This window comes from Anomalospiza imberbis, chromosome 8 (assembly GCF_031753505.1).
Source record: "Anomalospiza imberbis isolate Cuckoo-Finch-1a 21T00152 chromosome 8, ASM3175350v1, whole genome shotgun sequence".
Taxonomy (NCBI): Eukaryota; Metazoa; Chordata; class Aves; order Passeriformes; family Viduidae; genus Anomalospiza; species Anomalospiza imberbis.
In genome coordinates, this window is record NC_089688.1 from 3,449,319 (window position 1) to 3,468,130 (window position 18,812).

General features: G+C 46.1%; 1 protein-coding gene across 1 annotated transcript; it reads right to left on the reverse strand.

Annotated features, from left to right (window-relative positions):
• Positions 1-262: 262 nt before the first annotated feature.
• Positions 263-15,768, reverse strand: MINPP1 (multiple inositol-polyphosphate phosphatase 1). The gene is made up of 5 exons (XM_068197012.1): positions 15,193-15,768; positions 14,420-14,608; positions 13,472-13,569; positions 12,382-12,515; positions 263-3,394 (listed from the first exon to the last, which is right to left on the reverse strand). The coding sequence occupies exons 1-5, from the start codon at positions 15,731-15,733 to the stop codon at positions 2,995-2,997; spliced, it is 1,362 nt and encodes a 453-aa protein (XP_068053113.1). The 5' UTR covers positions 15,734-15,768; the 3' UTR covers positions 263-2,994.
• Positions 15,769-18,812: the final 3,044 nt, after the last annotated feature.

The following is an 18,812-nucleotide window of genomic DNA, read 5'->3' on the forward strand; positions in this document are numbered from 1 at the left end:
AAGAGCACTGTTGGTGTTTCCCATCAGTGAAAGCTTCCAGTTGCAGGAAGGTTGCAGAGAGTCCTTGACAGATGTCTGAGATGAGGCCTCCAGAGCCACAGGAAGGAGGAGAAAACATTATTTGTCTTGCAGGACTTTTGTAGGATGCGGGAAAGTGCACTGCCAGGAGATGTGGCAGCCTGATCAAACACTGCATACTGAGCTAGTGCACAACTTTGGAGAAAGTTTTTTGATCCATTTTAGTTTGTTTTTTTTTAAGTAGCTAAACAAATGTCTTTGTTTATTAGACAAAAGGATCAGAGTGAAGTTACCTCCCCCAGTGCTAAGAACCAGAGTAAGTGCCTGGAGTATTTGCATGTCCCAACACTTCTACAGTGTCACAATGGTGTAAAATTTCCACGCTGAGCCTCTAATTCTGCCAAAGGAGTGAGTCAGAGCATCCTCTAAATACAGATCAGAGCCCCAATAGCACATTTTCCTCTCCAGTTAACTGCTGACAGGCACTGAAGAGAGATCTGTTACACTGGGGGTATGAGGCTCCAAGGTGAAACAGGGAACAGCTTCTGAGGCATCACCCACAGAATTTAAACATACAATCAACCTGCTAGTGCACAAAGGGTACTCCACAGCAGGAGTTTTTTGGTTCCTGCACCTCACCTGGCACACAATCAAAAAAAGCAGTCAAGTGCAATGTATTCTTCCCTCCATAAGGAAGAAGGATGTATCTTTTAACAAATGTGATGTCTTAAAATCAGTCTTGCTGAACTGACAACAGAATCCTCCATTCATCTCACATAGTGAAGCTTTCATCCCTTCTGTTCATGAATCATCACTGACTCACAGAAAAAAAATATTTGTTCAAAGGTGGATTTTCTCACTCTTGTATCTGCTCTTTCCAAACTTAACTGCCTTTAAACAAAGGCTCATTTCTTTATAGCCTGACTCAAATGTTGCAATAAAGTTCTTAACTGGGCTCTGTCACAACCATTTCCATCAGTTGACTTAGTCTCCAGGTAGGATCATGTGAAAAAGGAGACATGCAAAGGTGATTGAGCACTAGTCATATGCAGGGGCTGACAATTATCCTGACCTATATTCCTCTGGTTGTTGCAGCACTGAACTCCTCCCTAACCATTTCCCCAACTTCAGAAAGAGCTGTGGATTTTACACAGGCATGTGCTGAAATACTTGAATCAGTATCTTCAGTGATCTCTGCAGCAAGTGGTGCACTAATCAAACAACCACAGGTAGGGAAATGCCCTTAACGCAGAGAGCAGCAGCAAAAACCACGTGTTCAATTGCTCCTTAACTTACAGGTATGTAAACATGAAGTGCTTTTATACAAGGTATATTAAGAAGAAAAAAGTGACCAAAGGCCGAGTCCTCGGGAAAAAAATTAAAAACCCACATACACTAAGTGTAACTTCTCAACTTGAAGTTTGGCTTTTTTGTTTTTGTAGCAGTTAAGTTCCCAGTTCTGGGGGTGAGCCTACAAAAAGGACTTAACAGGTGCACTATGGACATTTATACCTTCAACTGCTGCAGGTTATGCTGTGGTAATCACTTATTCCCAGTCTTCACCTCCTGCCCAGGAAACACAGCATAATAAACTCCACTTTACAGGGTGAGCTCTGAATGCTCATTAGATGGTGAGAGTACACACTTCAAGAGCTACCAGCATCATAAATCCATATCCTCATTTGCTTTGGGCCAACTTGGTCAAACAGCCATTCCTCTGCAGGTGACAAAGGAATCTTTTTCTGACTTAATTCAGACATTTCTCATCAGCTATCTTCAGTTTTCCTTTTACTGTCACACTGCAGAACTCTAAAATACTTCCCATGTTTCAGGCATAATGGAACCTAACTGAAGTGCACTTCCTTTAAAATATCACCAGTCCTTCTATGCCATTCATCTCTTTAAAACCAGCTGCATTTCAAAAGCAAGGTGGCACATCAAATGTGTAAGGCCTACATAAGTGGCAGCTTTTTTGGTGCCTTAAAGTTAACAGAAGTCAAGCCTCGGCCCAATCTTTATACAGTTCAAAAACCCAAATTCAGAGTTAGCAACAATTCCATTTCAAGCAGGAGGCTGGAGACATCAGAGCTCCCTTCCAGCCGGAGCTGGTAGGAAAATTGTCAGCATCTGGCCAGGACCAAGAGATTCAGAGCCATGGCACAGCCTAATCTGAATACCCTGGCCCAAATAACAGCAGAAATAGATGGTGTTAGTGAAAGGACACTCCAGAGGATTTAGACAATAACTGCTGCACTTCCCAGAGCATATAAAAGGAAGAGTGGCTAGTCTCCACACCCTCACTTTTATTTCTTTTTTCCCTACTTTTTAAAGATAATTTACTTACCCTGGAAACTAAGTTCCTATGCAGGATTGGTCGATGATGACCTTCAGACTTTTAATTCCTTGCCCCTTTTCAAGCAGGTGATGCATGCAGGAACTCCTCCAGCTTTAGAATGACCAAAATAGAAATGGTGCTGTCCAGGCAGAAGTTGTTCAGCTGTGGAGAAGAACTATGTACCCTCTCCCTTCTAGAAGCTTGAGAAAAGGATCAAAAAAAGGTTTGAAATATTTCATGCGTGGCACAGGAAAACAGCAGCTAGAAACATAGGCAGCAGAAAGCAACACTGAATCAGTCCAACCACCTTCAGATCCAGTAAAATAGAAGCTGCCCCAGCTCTTAAATCTATGGCCCATTCATAACAGCAGTGACCAATGAAATCAGCTTAATTGCAAATATAAACACACAGGTATTTGTGTCTTGCATCACGCATTTGTTACAACTTCCCTGTGACAGCAGTTGTTTATGCAGCTCTGCTTATGCAACAAAGAACCAGTGCACTGAGCTGAGACAACCCCCCAAATCTGCAAGGTTAGAAAGTCAACACAGCAGCAGCAAATCATCCAAAGTGCTTGTTCCCAACACCTGTGGAACTGAAGCCAGATCAATTTGAAGAACACCTGCTCTACTTCATTCTCTTACAGCTCATCGACAGCAGTGACATTCACTTGGGGCAATTCGCACTCCTCTTTGAAGTGGCAGTTTTCCAGGATGTCCTTGTAGTAGTCCTTGAGATCCGTGTAGGTGGAGGTGGTCTCGTTGGAGTGACCGAAGGGCAGCAGCTTCTCGTTGAGCAGCAGCTGCACCTGGTACTCCTCCCGGGAGGCGTTCACGTGGTCGCAGTGGTAGAGCACAAACACCAGGTTGGCTGCGTAAGGCACGATGCGGCCGGTGCGGAATTTCCGCTGCGCCTGCTGGGCGTAGTTGCTGGCCAGGAGAGGCTCATCATCTTTGAAGTAACCCATCAGGGCAAGCAGGGGCTGGAGGGTCTCTGCGTGCCCAACTTGGACAATCAAAGGTGAGGAAATGGGTTTGGAGCTACAAAAGAAAAGAAGCGGAAGGGATGAGCAAGAGGCTCATGTTTCAAACAAAACACCAACACATGGCACAGATGCCAGCAACCATGGCTGAAGGACACCTTGAGCCTGTGTTACTGCTGAGAAAAGCATCTTTGGGAATTTCAGTCTGTTACAGACATTTTAAACGCAGCTTCCTAAACTTTGTCCAACTATTGATCCAAGGCCAACATAGTGAGGTTCAGCAAGTGCCAGGTCCTGCCCTGGGGTCACCCCAGGCCCTGCAGCTCCAGGCTGGGCAGAGGGGCTGGAAAGGGCCCGTTGGGAAAGGCCCTGGGGGCTGTGCCAGGGCTGGACAGGAGCCCAGGGGGGCACGAGGCCAATGGCCCCTGGGCTGTGCCAGCCATGGGGTGGCCACAGTCCCAGGGCAGGGCCTGGCCCCTGGGCTGGCCCTGCCGAGGGACCCCGAGGGCTGTGTCCAGTCCTGGGCCCTCCCGGCCAGAGAGCCCTGGAGGGGCTGGAGCGTGGCCAGGGAAGGGAACGGAGCTCACACAGTCAAGCCCTTCATTAGATGTGAGAGCCTCCTTCAAATCATCAGCAGCATTTACCAAATTTAGTCTGAAGACAGAGATCCAGGGCAACAGTTGTCCCTCCCCATTTTAGCAGTCCAAATGACCAGCAGGAATACTGCTATTACCAATTCCTGGGGACACCAAGCAGTCCAGAAGATGATTCTCCCTCAGGAACAGGTCAGCAAGTCAAGGCACTGACTTGTACCATGACCGAGAACAATTTATGTAATGAAAGGTTACACACTGTTCAGCCAAAGGGGAGATATGAGCTGGCTGGCTGTGGCAGGAAGCACCAGTCAAGAAGAAAATCTGACCCTTGCTCCAGAGAAGGATGATGGCTTTTGGGGACCATTTCCAAGTGGCCCACATAAATCTAGCACAGGTAAATGGAGGTTTAGCTTCCAGGAGACACATCTTGACTGGTCTGAAAAGGAGGCGTTTACCCTGCTCCAACCCAAAGCACTGGAGAAATGGTTAACTGGGAGACTTGCCTGTGGATGGGAACTCTGATCAGCTCAGCAGGAATTTGGTGTGGGCCAGGATGGGCCCTGCCAGCTCCGTGCAGCCACGGTGTTTGTGCAGTCTGACACACTCCCTGTACCACACTCCTGGTGAGCCTGAGCCCTTCTGACTCCACTCCTCAGACTCTCCCCTTAGACAAAACACCCCTTAAAAAATACATCCAAGCCCCGCCTCTGTTTTCTGTTCAAAAGAAGCAGCCTTCAAACCATATAAAGGTTCTCTGTGGAGGACATTGTATTTTTTCCCATCTATGCCTTGGTTGCACCAAGATCCTTACATTCACCAGATTCTTCCAGCTCCTCCAAAATCAGTGCTCCTGCTCATGTTCTCCCCTTGCTATTTATGACCCCTTCATTCACTTTAAAATTCTAAAGCTTTTGGATCCTTGAGTCCCCTTCTCTTCACTTCCCTCTCTTATCCACTTGACCAATTCACATGTATCCTTCCCATCCACACACACCTGCAGGGAAGTATTTTTATGTTTTAGGACACATTCGCAACCCTCCTGTCACAGCAGCAAGACACAGATGACTGTGGAAGGAAATGGAAGGCCATTCCTTTGATCTCCTGCAATTTCCAGCTCAGAAGTCTCTAGGGCCAGAGGTGGCTTCTAGGTAATGAATCACTGCTTTGCCAAATCTCTCCTTCAATCCACATGCATTTCTAGCACACAAAGTGTCCTGTGGCAAGGAGCTGCACAGCTTCACAGACTGCTCTTAATTTTTTCTACCTGCAGATGCCATGTCCCATTTAATCCATTCTACTCACAGCTTCACAATAGTGTTCTTTCCAAGTTGAGAAATCCTACCTTAGTCCTTCCACAATATTCCACATGAGCTTTTTCCACAATTTTTCCACAATATTCCACATAAAAACCCCTTTAGATCAGAATATCAGAATGCACAATACTCCAGAACCATCATCTACACAGAAATCGATGCTACATCTATGAGCTCTCTGCTTAATTCCTGATATCAAACATGGAATGTTTTGGATTGGAAGGGACCTTCAAGATCAGCTCATTCCAACTCCCTGTCCCTGTCAGGGACACCTTCCATAGGCCAGGCTGCTCCAAACTCCATGTGCCTGAAGTTTGGGATATCTCAGACAGCTACAACAACCTCACAACAGCCCCTGAGCAATAGCTCTCCCAGATTCTATCCAACAGGTGATAAGAAGATCATTTTCCCCCACGTGGATAACTTGACAGCTCTGCAGTTTTCCAGCCCAGTCAGTCTCACCAGGTCCTTTCACAATCTTCCTAGCAGAAACACTTCATCTTATTTATCTTGAACAAAACTGCCACATTTGCAATGCCACTGAACTTGTCAGCTCTTCCCAACATTCTGAGCAGGTCAGATCTTTCCAGCTCTATCTCTGCTAGGAAAAAATCAATCAGCTGTCCCTACCCTCCATTTCTTGTAATTTTATCAATTTTTTTCCCTCTGTAAGGACATTTCCCCTTAACCCCAGCTGCTTAATTTCTTTAGATAAGAAAACCTGTTCAGAAGGATGTTTGGAAATCATGACTGTAGCTACCATATCACCGTATTTTATATTTGCTGATCCCTCCCAAGAACTCCAAGAGAATGTTTTCCTTTTAAAGAGCCATCCTAACACTTCTCAGATCTATCAGATTCATCAAGGTGCTCAGCAGTACTAGTCTGGAGCATTATTTCTACAAGACTGCCCTGGAATTCAAATTCTCTCCTGGAGCTGCTTTTTAAATTTTTCCCTTATTATTTGTATTTTCATGTCTTCCCAGCTGCATAGTGGTCTTTGTTTTGTTAACTATGAGGGAAGCTGGGAATGCAAATATGCTGCTAAAATCTCCAAAACAACCTTACATAGGCCTTACTGAATCCACAGGGAATGGATTTCACATTTCACCACTCAAAAATGGCTTCAGAAATGGTAAGACAAAAAAAAAATTAACATTCTGGCTATCAGTGCTGGCCTTAAGCAAAGTTTAGCTTTACTTTCCAGGTGATGCTAAGCAGGAATGTTGAAATGAAAGTAAATCTCAAAAAAATAGAGCAAAAAATAAATCATAAAACACCAGCATGGCATATGTTTACAAAGCAGGAAACAAATTATAGCACAGACAGGTTTTTAAGAACAAGGGAAGAAGTGGGAAAAGAAGGACTGAACAAGGTGCTCAGTCTCAGTATTGACTGAGTTTTTCCTTCACTTGCTTTAGTCTCCTGAAATTCTCATGCCAACAGGCCAAACAGCCTTGGCAGGCAAAACAAACCTCTCCCACTCGGTGCTATCCCAATGGATTAGTATAATGAGGATTAAAACCGTTTCCTGATAGGACACAGCCCTGAGATCTCCACAGCCCCTTTCACACAGCATGCCTGATCTTTCACCAGTACTGGTGATTTCCCAAACTGCTCCAGAACTCCCTGTTCAGGGACAGGGTCAGCACTCCAGCTCAGATGTGGTTTCCTATCACCCAGCAATGACAATCGAAACGGCCATCAAGGTCAAACTGCGATATTTTTAATTGTGGGGACAATGATGACAGATTATGTCTTCAGAGAATACCCACAGGCAAAGGTTACCACTGCCCTTGCATTTCTGATAAAGGCAAAACAAGCAACAAAAGTAATAAACAGTAGCACAGGTTGATAAAATATTAAATGGCAGGCCAGGTGTTTCCACACTCAATTTGCCTCACCGTTTATCAATGACTCAGCATCTTGTTGAAAGCATCAAAGTTCTCAACATTGTACTCTGGCAATTACTAATGGCATTTCAATCCACTTTTCCCCTCCCTTTTATTTACTAGCACATGGCTTGGGAAAGCCCACTGAGGAAATCTCATTCCCACTTTTGAAGGGAGATGAAGGGATTGTGCATAAAACTCTGCTATAAAATATTAGGAGCTTGCCTGAAAGCGATTGGTTTCATATTCATTTCATGGGGCACTTCCAAATGAGCAGAAGGGGCTCTCAGTAGGCAGAGCACAAGCAGGTTTCATTGGAGAGATGTGCCAGCTCCTGAACTGCCCACACTGGGGTTTTATGGGTTTTTTTTTTTTACCTTTTAAGTAAACCTGACCACAGATGAAAATGAAGAAAGTATTGAACAATTGAGCAGCACAAGCCCAAGAGCTAAGTCTCACCATGTGGGGAAAAAAAGCATCAGGGAAAAGCACAGATGTGGGATTTATCATCCAGGTAAATTCTAGCTCTCCTGGATCTCAGCCAATTTGGGTTTAACTCTGAATCTTCTGCATCAGCTCACCCATTCTCAAGAGCAGATCATCCCTACTCTTCCCAGGACTACTGATAGTTCATTTTCCATACAGAAAAAGTGAACTTTCTTTGAACCAAAGTTTATTTCCTAAGCACTGATTGGATTTTCACTTAGAAATAACTGAAACCCCAGGAAACAGTGGGATAAGATGAAACATTTCCTGCAGCAAAGCTCAACCAGCCAACCTTCAAACCGCATGCAAAAATCTCTCCAACAAGAAGGTAAGATTTAACACCTGTTTAACAAGCATTTTATTCCTTTTCTCCCTAATAAAAAAGCCAGGTCAAAGGACTCCAAAACCTGCTTTCAACTATGGGATGAATTCTTCATCCATCTCACTTCCCCCTGTGATTTATTTCAGGGGAAAAAAAAAAAAAGCTGGACAAACCCTAAATATAGCAGGAGGCAGCAGAGATCAGGGAAGGCTGTGGTGGCACTCAGAGGGCAGCAGAAATATTTAACAGTGTTAAAGCTCAGAGGGTTTTCACCGGTGGGAAGAAGAATGAAAAAAGTTAAAAATATATATCTGTCAAATAGTATCAAGTCAAAACTTCCACCATATATAGAAGACAGCAAGTCATTCCCAGAATCAGCAGCAACACAAGAAAATACCACCACTAGTATTGACAGGAAAAAATTTTCTTCTGTTGCAACAAGGAACAAGCTCACTCATGACAAAAGCAAACTTGAAAAGCTGACTGGACTACACAAAACTCATTAAAAACCCTGATTAAAAGGCTCTTATCTAGTCCTGCAACACTTTTATCAGTTGGAGCTAATTGGCTAGGCCTCCTTGTGTTTCACTGCAGAGCTGCTGCACTTTCAAAGGCTCTTTCCTGGCTGATACCACCTCTCCCATTGTTTCAAACCTCAGAGGTGAAATGCATTCCTGCAGCAGCACCACAATAATGCTCAATGTTGATCCATCATGAGCCAAAACCTAACCAAGAGGCTGCTGGCACTTGGCAAACCCTTTCTGCCCAAGGTGGACACTGACAGACCAGTTCCTTTGTCTGTTACTTGCCTAGGTACTGTTTAGTTTGGGTTTTTCATTTATACATAAAAGGGTACAACTAACAAAGTTGCTCAGGTACTTTTTCAGATCAATCCTGAGCAAGCATATTAACTAATTAATGGGAGACTGAGGACATGCTGAGGAGTCTGAAAGGCCCAAGAAGCTTTAAATCTCTAGTTCTGGCTAGACAGATGAACAGCCACATTCCCAGGGGAGAGACTCTGGGCTGCCCAGCTCTCTGAGAGGTCAGAAAACACACAAACTTGAGAAAAGCAGACACAGGGATGCTGCTGAATGTGCCACAAGCATCTGTGGTGAATTTCACACCTCTGGCTTCCCCAGGAGCTCCCTTTAGTCATGTCAGAAGTCCCACCTTTGAAAGATGGAGCAATCAAAGCCAACCACACATTATGATGTGACAACCACACAAAGCTGCTGACTGAGACAATGACTCTCTATTAATGAAAGTCATCCCAGCAGCAGTGAAGGGGTTTTTCATTAAAAACCTGACTGAACATTTGGAACCTGAGCAAAAAAGAGGTTTTTAAATCTAATTATTTCATTGCTACTGCATATGTAGAAGCTTTTTGCTCAGTTCCCTTTGTAGAGTTTTGAACTGTGAAGTGGTTTTAGATCATCCATTATACTCCTTTGTACTGAGTCACAGGTTTGGAAAGAGCAATTAGGGCACAGCAGTAAATGACTCCTGAAAGGTTACCAATTGTGTTGGGAAGTGACCTGCAAAAAGGAAAGCAAATTACATGCAACAATAAAAGCTACCAATAAATTGCCAAATTGGTCTGTTTACCATAACTCAAAGATCACCTTCAATTGATCTTGAATCATATTCAAATAAGTCCTTTTTTTTTTTAAATACCTTGGACCCAGAAAAAACCATTACCAAATATTTTGCAATGCATATGTGCAGCTAGGCTGGTATTATCAGTACACACTGTAAATACTGAGATGGCTGCACAAAGCATCCTCCCAATTTCCAGAGCCTTATGGTAACCCATTTGGACAGTACAAGCAATAACAGGTATTTCATAATCTTTCACCAGCAGGAAATAGTAATGTTGAATATTTGAAGCTAGAAGAAAAAATAAAATGGAAAGTCTGAAACAGCTTTAGTGAATACCTGATGTGCTTTAAAGTGTGCCACAACTGATTTGCAAATTCACCTCTGCCCAAGTGTGCAGCTGCAAACATTTTTAGAATCAGATGAGCAGCTTCATATTGCATTAAGTACCAGACCACCTGAATTTCTCAACATACACAGACTTCCTGTGGGCAAAATACTGTTCATTAAACTGCTGGGAAAACCAGCACTGAAAAGTAATTCTTCACCAGCTTCTCTGGCTATTTTCTATCCCTAGCAGGCAGACTTGGGAAAAACACAATTCTTTTTAAGTGTGAAGACATAAGACAACTGCCCAACGATGCCATTTCAGTACAGCAAATCACATGGGTTTGATATGGAACAAGTGAAACTTTTAACCAAAGTCTATTTCTTAAGCAGAAATGGTTTAATTTTATATACATATACATCTCATTATGTTTTTGTAACTAAGAAAATTTGTACAGAAGAAAGAGAATCCTGGCTCCCAACCTATCCCTTTCACTGCTTTTAACAGCAAGACCTGCACAGAAGAGACTATTGTTAGTTTAAACCCTAGAATGATACTGGAATTCACATGATGGAAGACCCTAAAAACATCTGAAACTTTTGCACTGCAAACTGAAAGTGGGACTGATTAGAAATAGGTATTTATTACCACCTCCATCATATTCTTAAGGATAGACTAACGAGAAGTAAGGGTTTTCCACCAAGGAAATAAAAGCAAGCTTTGATAAGGCAACTAGGTTTGGTGATAAGATTGCAAGGGCAACAACCACTTCATGGAAGAAACAGGTTTTCTCTTTTTAACTTCACTGTAACCGGGAATGAAAACAGAACAAAGCTATTGAACAGAAAGGCATAAATTATGCTACAAAAACACAGCTTTGCCAACACTGCTCTCCACTGTCAAGTCTGGAGCAGCACAGATAATCCAGATCCCTCAGCTTCTTCCCAGAACAGAAATGCTTCCCGCTTTACTTCTGGATAGTCCAATCTAAGCTTTCCAAAAAGAAAAATACTTTGGGGCAAAGATAATGCCCTGGAAGTAAATTTATTTTTTTTTAAATTTTATAGCAAGCAGACAATTATAAATCAATGTTAAACATTGTTAAATTTAAACATTCCACTGAAAGACATTTAATCGTCACAAAAGTTCATTTTCTGAAAATGCTGCAAAAATGTTTAACCTGCTGCCCTGAAGTTGTCCATCACCATAAAAAGAAAGACTTTTATATATCTTTTCATTTGTATGTTTTCTCATTTTCATTGTACTCTCACACGGCCACAGGGTGTCTCTCTCCATCGATGAAAAAGAGATAAATCTCACTCTGCAGATGAAATAGGATTAGCTGCATCTCTGCTCCCTAGATTCCAAGAGAGACAAGCTGGCCCTGGTGGATTCCCACATCCTCTCCAGGGTTACCCAACCCAGTTTATTCCCAGGTCTCCAGTGCTTTACGACTGCCACCTTCTGTTGTGGAAGGGAGTAACACATTCCTGTGGCACTCGGCTACCTCTGCTTTCCCGTTCCTGTATAGGATGAGGCTCATCCTGATGACTGTTCACCCAGCTTGCAATTTTACAAGATTTAGGGTTCTGATCCTTTACACTGACTATCTGCTTCCCTCTGTGATGGCAAAACAACACGAGAGCCCCAGGTGTTGCAACTGTACTTCCACAGCCAATGCTGAAAACCACAAAGTTACCACGGTGCTTGGGAGCTCTGCCTTCCCACCTCCCAGTTTAGCAACTGCTGATCAGCTCCAAATCAATCAGAAATCTCCATCTGTATCTGTTTCTTCCAACTACAGCTCTTGGGTTTTTAAAAATTGTTATTATTAAACTTACAGGGATGTTTTATATACAGGTGAGACACACAGCTGCAACTAGTGTGTGTAATGTAAGGATTGAAAGGCTCTCACTGCTCAAGGAGAAAATGACACTAAAAGGGAACAAAACTGATCACTCTCCTTCCATTATACAGTCTTATGGCCCTATCCTTGATATCCTGTACGTCTATAAAATTTCCATACTAATCTGCTAAAGTATTAATTGATGTGACTGATTATTAACCATGAATTTGTAATTGTTCAGTTTACATAAGCACATGAACACAGACTGTAAATTAACATTTAAGCAACAAATTATTTTTAACAAAAAAAGCTATATTAGAAAAGCTGTATTATTTTAACTCGCTATCTCCTCAAACTGCAGTAAGAGAACAACACTATCAGACAGCAGCTGGCTGTCCCCTGAAGGCCTGTGGGGATCAGCAAGATAAAAGATGGAAATACTTCAGCTGAGCACAAACGCATCAACAAAAGCAAAAAAAAATACTCTTCAAAGTAATACTGCTCCAGTAAAAACTGCATTCTCACTGTTAAAATTCTCCTAGCTCCAGCTCTCCTAATGTTGCCACATTCAGAAATACAGTACTGAACCTCCTTTCACATGAAATCCAGCTCAGGATTGAGCAAGAAAGCTCACACCAAAAGCACTGAAGACTCTTGATTTACCTTTTGCTCTCCTCCACTGCTTTGTCCAAGTGCTGGAAGATATCTTGGAATAAAACACAGCTGGAGCGACTGTTGATGTCATAGCCATATCCTCTCTTCCAGTATTGCTTCAGGTCGTTCAGGTATTCCAGCACCTAAAGTCAGAGCTCACAGGTTTTTATTACTGCACCAAGGGAAAACAAAAAGCTCACAGCCTGGAGTAATGACACAAACACAACCCCAAACATTAGGGCTCCAGTTGAAACCACTTCAGCATAAAACCAGTCAACAGATCAGACCAAAGAGTGACCAAATTCAGCATCTGGTAACAATCATCAAAAACACCCTGCAGTACTGCACATCGAGACAACCACTAGCCACTGCTTTTTTAGAACTTCTCATTTTGCCTTTGGCTCATCATTCTTCTCCTAGAATCCATCCCACACCTTTAGCCCAGCTTGTTTGGTGTCTGTTTTCACATTCCAGAGACATGCACACATCTCAAGTAGACAGAACTGTGCCTTGGAATTATTCAAAAGCACACGGTGCTCTCCTTGTTCTCTGTTCCTTTCCTGACAATTCCTGGCACCCAAGTCATTTCCCACCTCCCTGCTGAGTTATAAATAACTAGACTGAACAGGGCAGGTCTCAGCAGAAGCCCATGGTGAGCCTGATGCTCTCAGACAGGAGATCACTTACTCCTAACTGCCCACCCTTTAGCCAAACACCTACCTATGCAACGGTCTCATCTTTCCCAGGGGTGCAAATTTCCTTAAGAGCCTTGGGGGAGCTTTACTGAACATCAAAAGTTACATCAAACAATTTTGAAAGAAGAGGAACAAACATTTGTCTCATTTATCTGGGTTCTGTCAATAGGCATTTATTTGGTTTACAGAGCTGATAGTGCCCAAAACCAAACAGTCTTAGAGGCCCTGGAAAACCTCATTTGATGTACCCTGGAGTGAATTTTATCACTTGATTATATCATGTGAACACCACATATTACAGAATGGTTTGGGATGGAAAGGCATTTAAGATCACCTCATTCCAAACCCCCTGCCACAGGCAGGGACAATTCCCACTACAGCAGGTTGCTCCAAGCCTCACATACCTTGGCATCTTCTTCACTGAAGAGTGAACACCACGGGGAGGTCACATTTTTTATGGCCAGCTCGTATGAGCAGGTGAGAAAAGCCACTTGAACAAGATCTGCAATAAATCCAACAAACAAGCAAGAGATAAACCACTGCTACACAAGTAGCAACTTTCTCTCCTCAGTTTACCTCTAAAATGAATTGCAATTACTGTTTGGCAATACAAACAATGAAATCAAATAAATATTTAGCAGGACAAAGACCAAGGACCAAAAATACACAGTTTAACAGAATTATTGCACAAAATCCAAATTTTGGACTGCAAGCTCTTCACATTACATCATTATAAGAGGAAAGTGAGCATTTCACATTAAAGGCTGTCCATCTGCTGATGTGAAATAGGTGTCAGCTGCTGGTGCAGCCACACAGGTCAGAAGAATAAATAAAGGGCAGATGTGAGGTTTTGGACAACTCCCCCTCCACATCAGGAGCAGTGTACAAGCAGCACCAGGGTGAACTTCGTTTCCACCATGTCCCTGATGCTGCAATCCCAACAGCAACACTTATTTTGGGAGGCTTTTCCCACAGGAAAACCCAGCACTTCTGATCTGGACAGGTGAGTTAACACACAGGGCTGCTTTTCCTCAGGTCATTTATGTGCTTGAGTTGTAATGGGTTTCACAAAAGCAAAATTAAAAGAAAAACATTCAGATCCCTCCAAAACCAGGCAAAGCTGATTTCATCTACAGGAAAGATGTTCTCAAACATCTTTTTCTTCTGACCACTATCCGACAATCATTCATTACTGCAACACCAACACATACTTACAGTCACATGCACTTAATTAGAGACTGCATCTCCAAGTCACAGCCACCTGAAGTTACCTACTCTGCATAACTATACGTCTTGGAAGCTGTTCTTGGCCAGCCTTGGAGCCGAAGCCACCTCTAACAGGAATTCCTTACCTGCATTTAGTTCCTCCACTGGCAAACACAAGGCACTGGCCACCTTCTCCAGGACTTTCTTCATCTCGGGCCCCTCTTTGAAGGCGGTCACCTGGCACATGGCCGTGTCATTCTCCTCCACCAGGGCCACAAACTTGGCGCAGTGATCAAAGAACCGCATGAGGAAGTCGTTAACTTCAATCTCCACCTCTGAAAGCAAACGTGGGCCTCAGGGGGAGCGCCACCATCCCCAAGGGCCCCAGCACGTGGCCGCCACGGCAGCCTCCAAGGGACACGTCACCCACCACAGCCGTGTCCCCATGGAGGGGGCGCAGGGTCCCCCTCAAGCACAGGGAGAGCAGGGTACATCCCCAAAGCCTCTGAGAGCCCCCTCAGGGAGGGATGCTTCCAGCCACGCACGAAGGCATCAGGAGCCCCCCAGCCCCTCTGCGAGGTCATGGCGCTCCCTCAGGGTTGGAGCGAGGCTCCCCCAGCTCTCAGGGAAAGCACAGGGCTCCCTCAGGAGAGGGATGGAGCTGCGGCAGGGAGGGTGTGAGGCACCCCCATCCCCTTTGGTGGAGCCGGGAATGCCAGGGGCTGCCCCGGTCCCTCAGGGAGGACACGGGAGTCATTCGCTCAGGGCCCCCTCAAGGAGCAGGCCCGCAGAGAGCACCTAGCGCGCTCTCAGAAAGGCACGGGAATCCCCCATCCCCTTGGGACAGCTGGGAATCCCTCAGCCCTTCAGGATAAGCCAAGGGCTCCCCCAGGGAAGGCGGCAGGTGCCGCGCACTCACCTTCGCCGCCGAAGTCGAGGGTGGGCCCGAGCCCGCGGCGGAAAGCGGCCCCGCTCTGCAGGCAGCGGTGCTTGGAGCTGCTGGCCAGCGCCAGGCGGCGGCGGGCGGCGAAGAGCGCGGGGAAGCGGGCGGCCATGCGCCGGGCCAGCTGCTCCATGTCGCGCCGGCCCTGCGGCGCCAGCCGCCCGTCCAGGCTCTCCTCGTACCACATGGGCCAGTCGGCCAGGGCGGCGGCGGCGGGGCAGGCGGCGGCTCCCGCGGCATGGCGGAGCAGCCGGGCGTGCAGCTCGCCCAGCCGGCGGATCTGCCCGGCCGTGGGGTAGCGGGTGCCGTGCCGGAGCACGGCGCGGAGCTGCAGCGGAGTGCAGGAGGCGGGCAGCGAGCCGCCCGCCTCGGGACCCAGCGACAGCGGGTCGCTCACCAGGTGCGGGTTCACCTCCTCGTAGCGGGACTTGGTGCCGAAGTAAGCGCTCAGCCCCGCGCTCGCCGGCGGCAGGACGAGGAGCAGAAGCAGCAGACCGGCTTCCCGGCGGGGCGCCATGGCTGCAACTGCGCGGCTGCCGCAGGAAGAGGCGGAGCGGGGCCGGCTCTTCACGGCTTCAGCCGCCCCGGGGACCACCCCCGCCCCGCCCCGCCCCGCCGCCCCCTCACGGCTCCGCTCGCCCCCTCACGGCTCCGCTCGCCCCCTCGCAGCTTCGTCCGCCCTGGCACGGCTCCGCTCGGCTCAGCGCAGCTCCTCTCGGCATCACCCGACCCCTCTCGGCTTCACCCGACCCCTCTCGGCTTCGTCCGCCCCAGCCCGGGACACTCGTACCCCGGCGGAGGCGGGAGCCCTGAGGGGAGCCATGAGCCGTCTGACCGATTTTCGCATCTGCTTTGCCTCTGTGGAGCCTCGCTGACTTCACGGAGCTCAGTAAAAACAAAAAAGTCGACACACAGTCAGACACGAGAGGAATGGTTTAATTCCTCTGTACAGGCAGAACACCTGGATCGACTGCAGTAGGGAAACAGAGATGAGGTACGTTGTCTTTCTCTGTGTATGAAAGTCAGAGCAAACCCCGTGAAGCAGATGGGCTCAGGACAACCTAACCTTCTTCTTGGTGGTCAGTGTCCAAGATGTGCTAGTTCTGAAAAATTTAAAACTGCTCCTCTTTCTTCTCTGCAGTTGTGCAAGGTATTATCAACTCTAAGGTTTACTATTACCAAAAATTCACCTTGTTCAACTGGTAAGAGAATGTGCTGCTGTGTCTTGGAGTCCTGTTTCAGAGAATCTATCTGTTGACATAAAGCAACAGCAGAAACTTGCTAACAAATCCCCACCTTGTCTTATTCATCACATTAGTCGAATTAGCATTTAAATTAGCTAAATATTAGGACCACTTCAGTCAAAACCCTGGACCTAGGCCATGCCGGGAATAGGGCAAGTGAGGATGGGGAAGTAAACTTAAAAGCTGTATCTGTTTCTCAGAGATCTGTGAAAACTTCAGCTATGATATGAATATCTCCATCATTAGAGAAGCTCTGGCATAGATAGATTTTTAAAAAGTTAGTGCAATCTTCTCTTTGTTGCTTCCTCTTAGCAGAAACTCACCCCAAACCAGGAACGCTGCCGGGGACTGCAGCTCCCCTCAGAATTTGCTTTGTCCTCCGACATGAATGACCAAAGCCAAGAAGGATCTTCCACAGGTATTTTTGGCTCTTTTTTTTTTTTTAAAAAACAGCTGGATGGCACTCAAGGTAAGGTAGTGATGCTGTGAGGGGATTGGAGGTGGCTGCTGCAGGGGTCAGCAGCATGGGGCATATGGGTTTTCCACAGAATCAGATTCTCTTGAGTTGGAAGGGACATACATAGATCACCAAAGAATCCCAGAGTCACTGAGGTGAGAAAACTGTTCCCAGCACATGGAGTCCAAGTTATGCCTGATGCCCAGCCCAGAGCACTGAGTGCCACCTCCAGCACTTCCTTGGACACCTCCAGGGACGGGCACTCCAAAGCTCCCTGGGCAGCCCCTGCCAAGGCCTGAGCACCCTTTCCATGGAGAAATTCCTGCTGCTGTCCAAGCTGAGCCTCCCCTGGCACAGCTCGAGGCCGTTTCCCCTTGGCCTGTCCCTGTTCCCTGGCAGCAGTCCCTGATGCTCCCCAGGCTGCACCATGCTGTCAGGAAATTATGACATGATAAAGACACCCCTGAATCTCCTCAGAGGAGTCCATTTCCTTTCACCTCGCTTTTTTTAGTTCCCAGCAAGAGCAGGTAGGGATAAGCAGCTGTGTAAAAAGAAGTGGGAGCATGAAGTCTGCAGCCAGGGATGCTTTCAGCTGGGAGCTGTGTTCAGAGAGCCACCAGTATTGGTTATAAACACAGCATCCCAGGGTGGCTGGGGCTGAAGGAGCTCATGGGCACCTGGTGGCACCTCCCTGCTCCAGCAGGGCCATCCCAGAGCTCAGGGCACAGCCCTGTGTGCACACAGCTCTGCACAGCCCCAGGGAGGAGAGCCCCCAGGCTCTGTGCACAATGTGCTCAGGGCTGGGCTCTGCCCAGGGAAGAAGTTGTGCCTCCTGTGCAGGGGGAATTGCTGGGCTCAGGCCCTGCCCGTGGCTCTGGTGCCATTGCTGGCCCCGGAGCAGAGCCTGGGCCCTGCTCTGCCCCTCCCTGCAGACACTCGGTCACATCCCGCTGGCACTGCTTGGCAGCATGGAATGATGGCATTGTAATGACCTATCCAGAAAAGCTTAGAGAGGCTTAGAAAAGCAAAGAATAAAAAGAGGCATCCTGTGGAAAAGCCTGAGCAGCACAGTGGTGACACATCAGGTTATAAAACAGTTTGGGCAAAAGCATAAGCAAACATCCCCATGCTGATTATACCCATTTTCAGCCAAACTCTCACTACTGAATAGATACCAGCTTGGAGCTAAGGAAACAGAGTTATCTGAGCTTTTGGCCCACAGCACATCCTGGGGAGACCAGTGTTTTACTCAGAGTCAGACTTTACTCCCTGACTGCATATTCAGGCTATTGCTTCTGCAGCTGAGAATTTTCAGTGAATAAATAAATTTTCATTATCTATTTAGTCCACTAGTGAAATTCTGTTGGAAAGTGTGTACCTCACCTATCTCCCACCTCCTCAACATCCAAAAGAAAGTGTTAATGCAAGAGTGTGCTAAGGTCCAAACAGGGTAGGGAAAACCTGTAATGGTGAAAGAGAAAGGGAAAAGAAAATATGGGAATAAGTAAGTGTTTTAAAGCTTCTGGGCAGTGTTACGGGCTCTCTGTTAGAGCAGGGCACTGTGACTCAGCTGTCTCCCAGTGACGCTGTGCAGGGCTATTTGGCCCCTTTCCTGTGGCTCGTTTAGTTTATATTAGACATATCTCCCACAAATCACTTCTAGCATATCATCTTTTATAACAAAACCAGCATGAGACTACATACAGCGTTGCTTTGAAACCTATTGAGGGTATTTTATAAATACTGAGAAGAATATCCATACCATCTTCTGCATAATTAACCACTGTAAGGAATCTGTAGTTGGTTTTAATAGGAAAAGGATTTTACATATTACATATAATATGGTATGCCTGTGAGCTGCTGTGTGTGAGGGAGAAAAAGAGAACTCAAAGAGT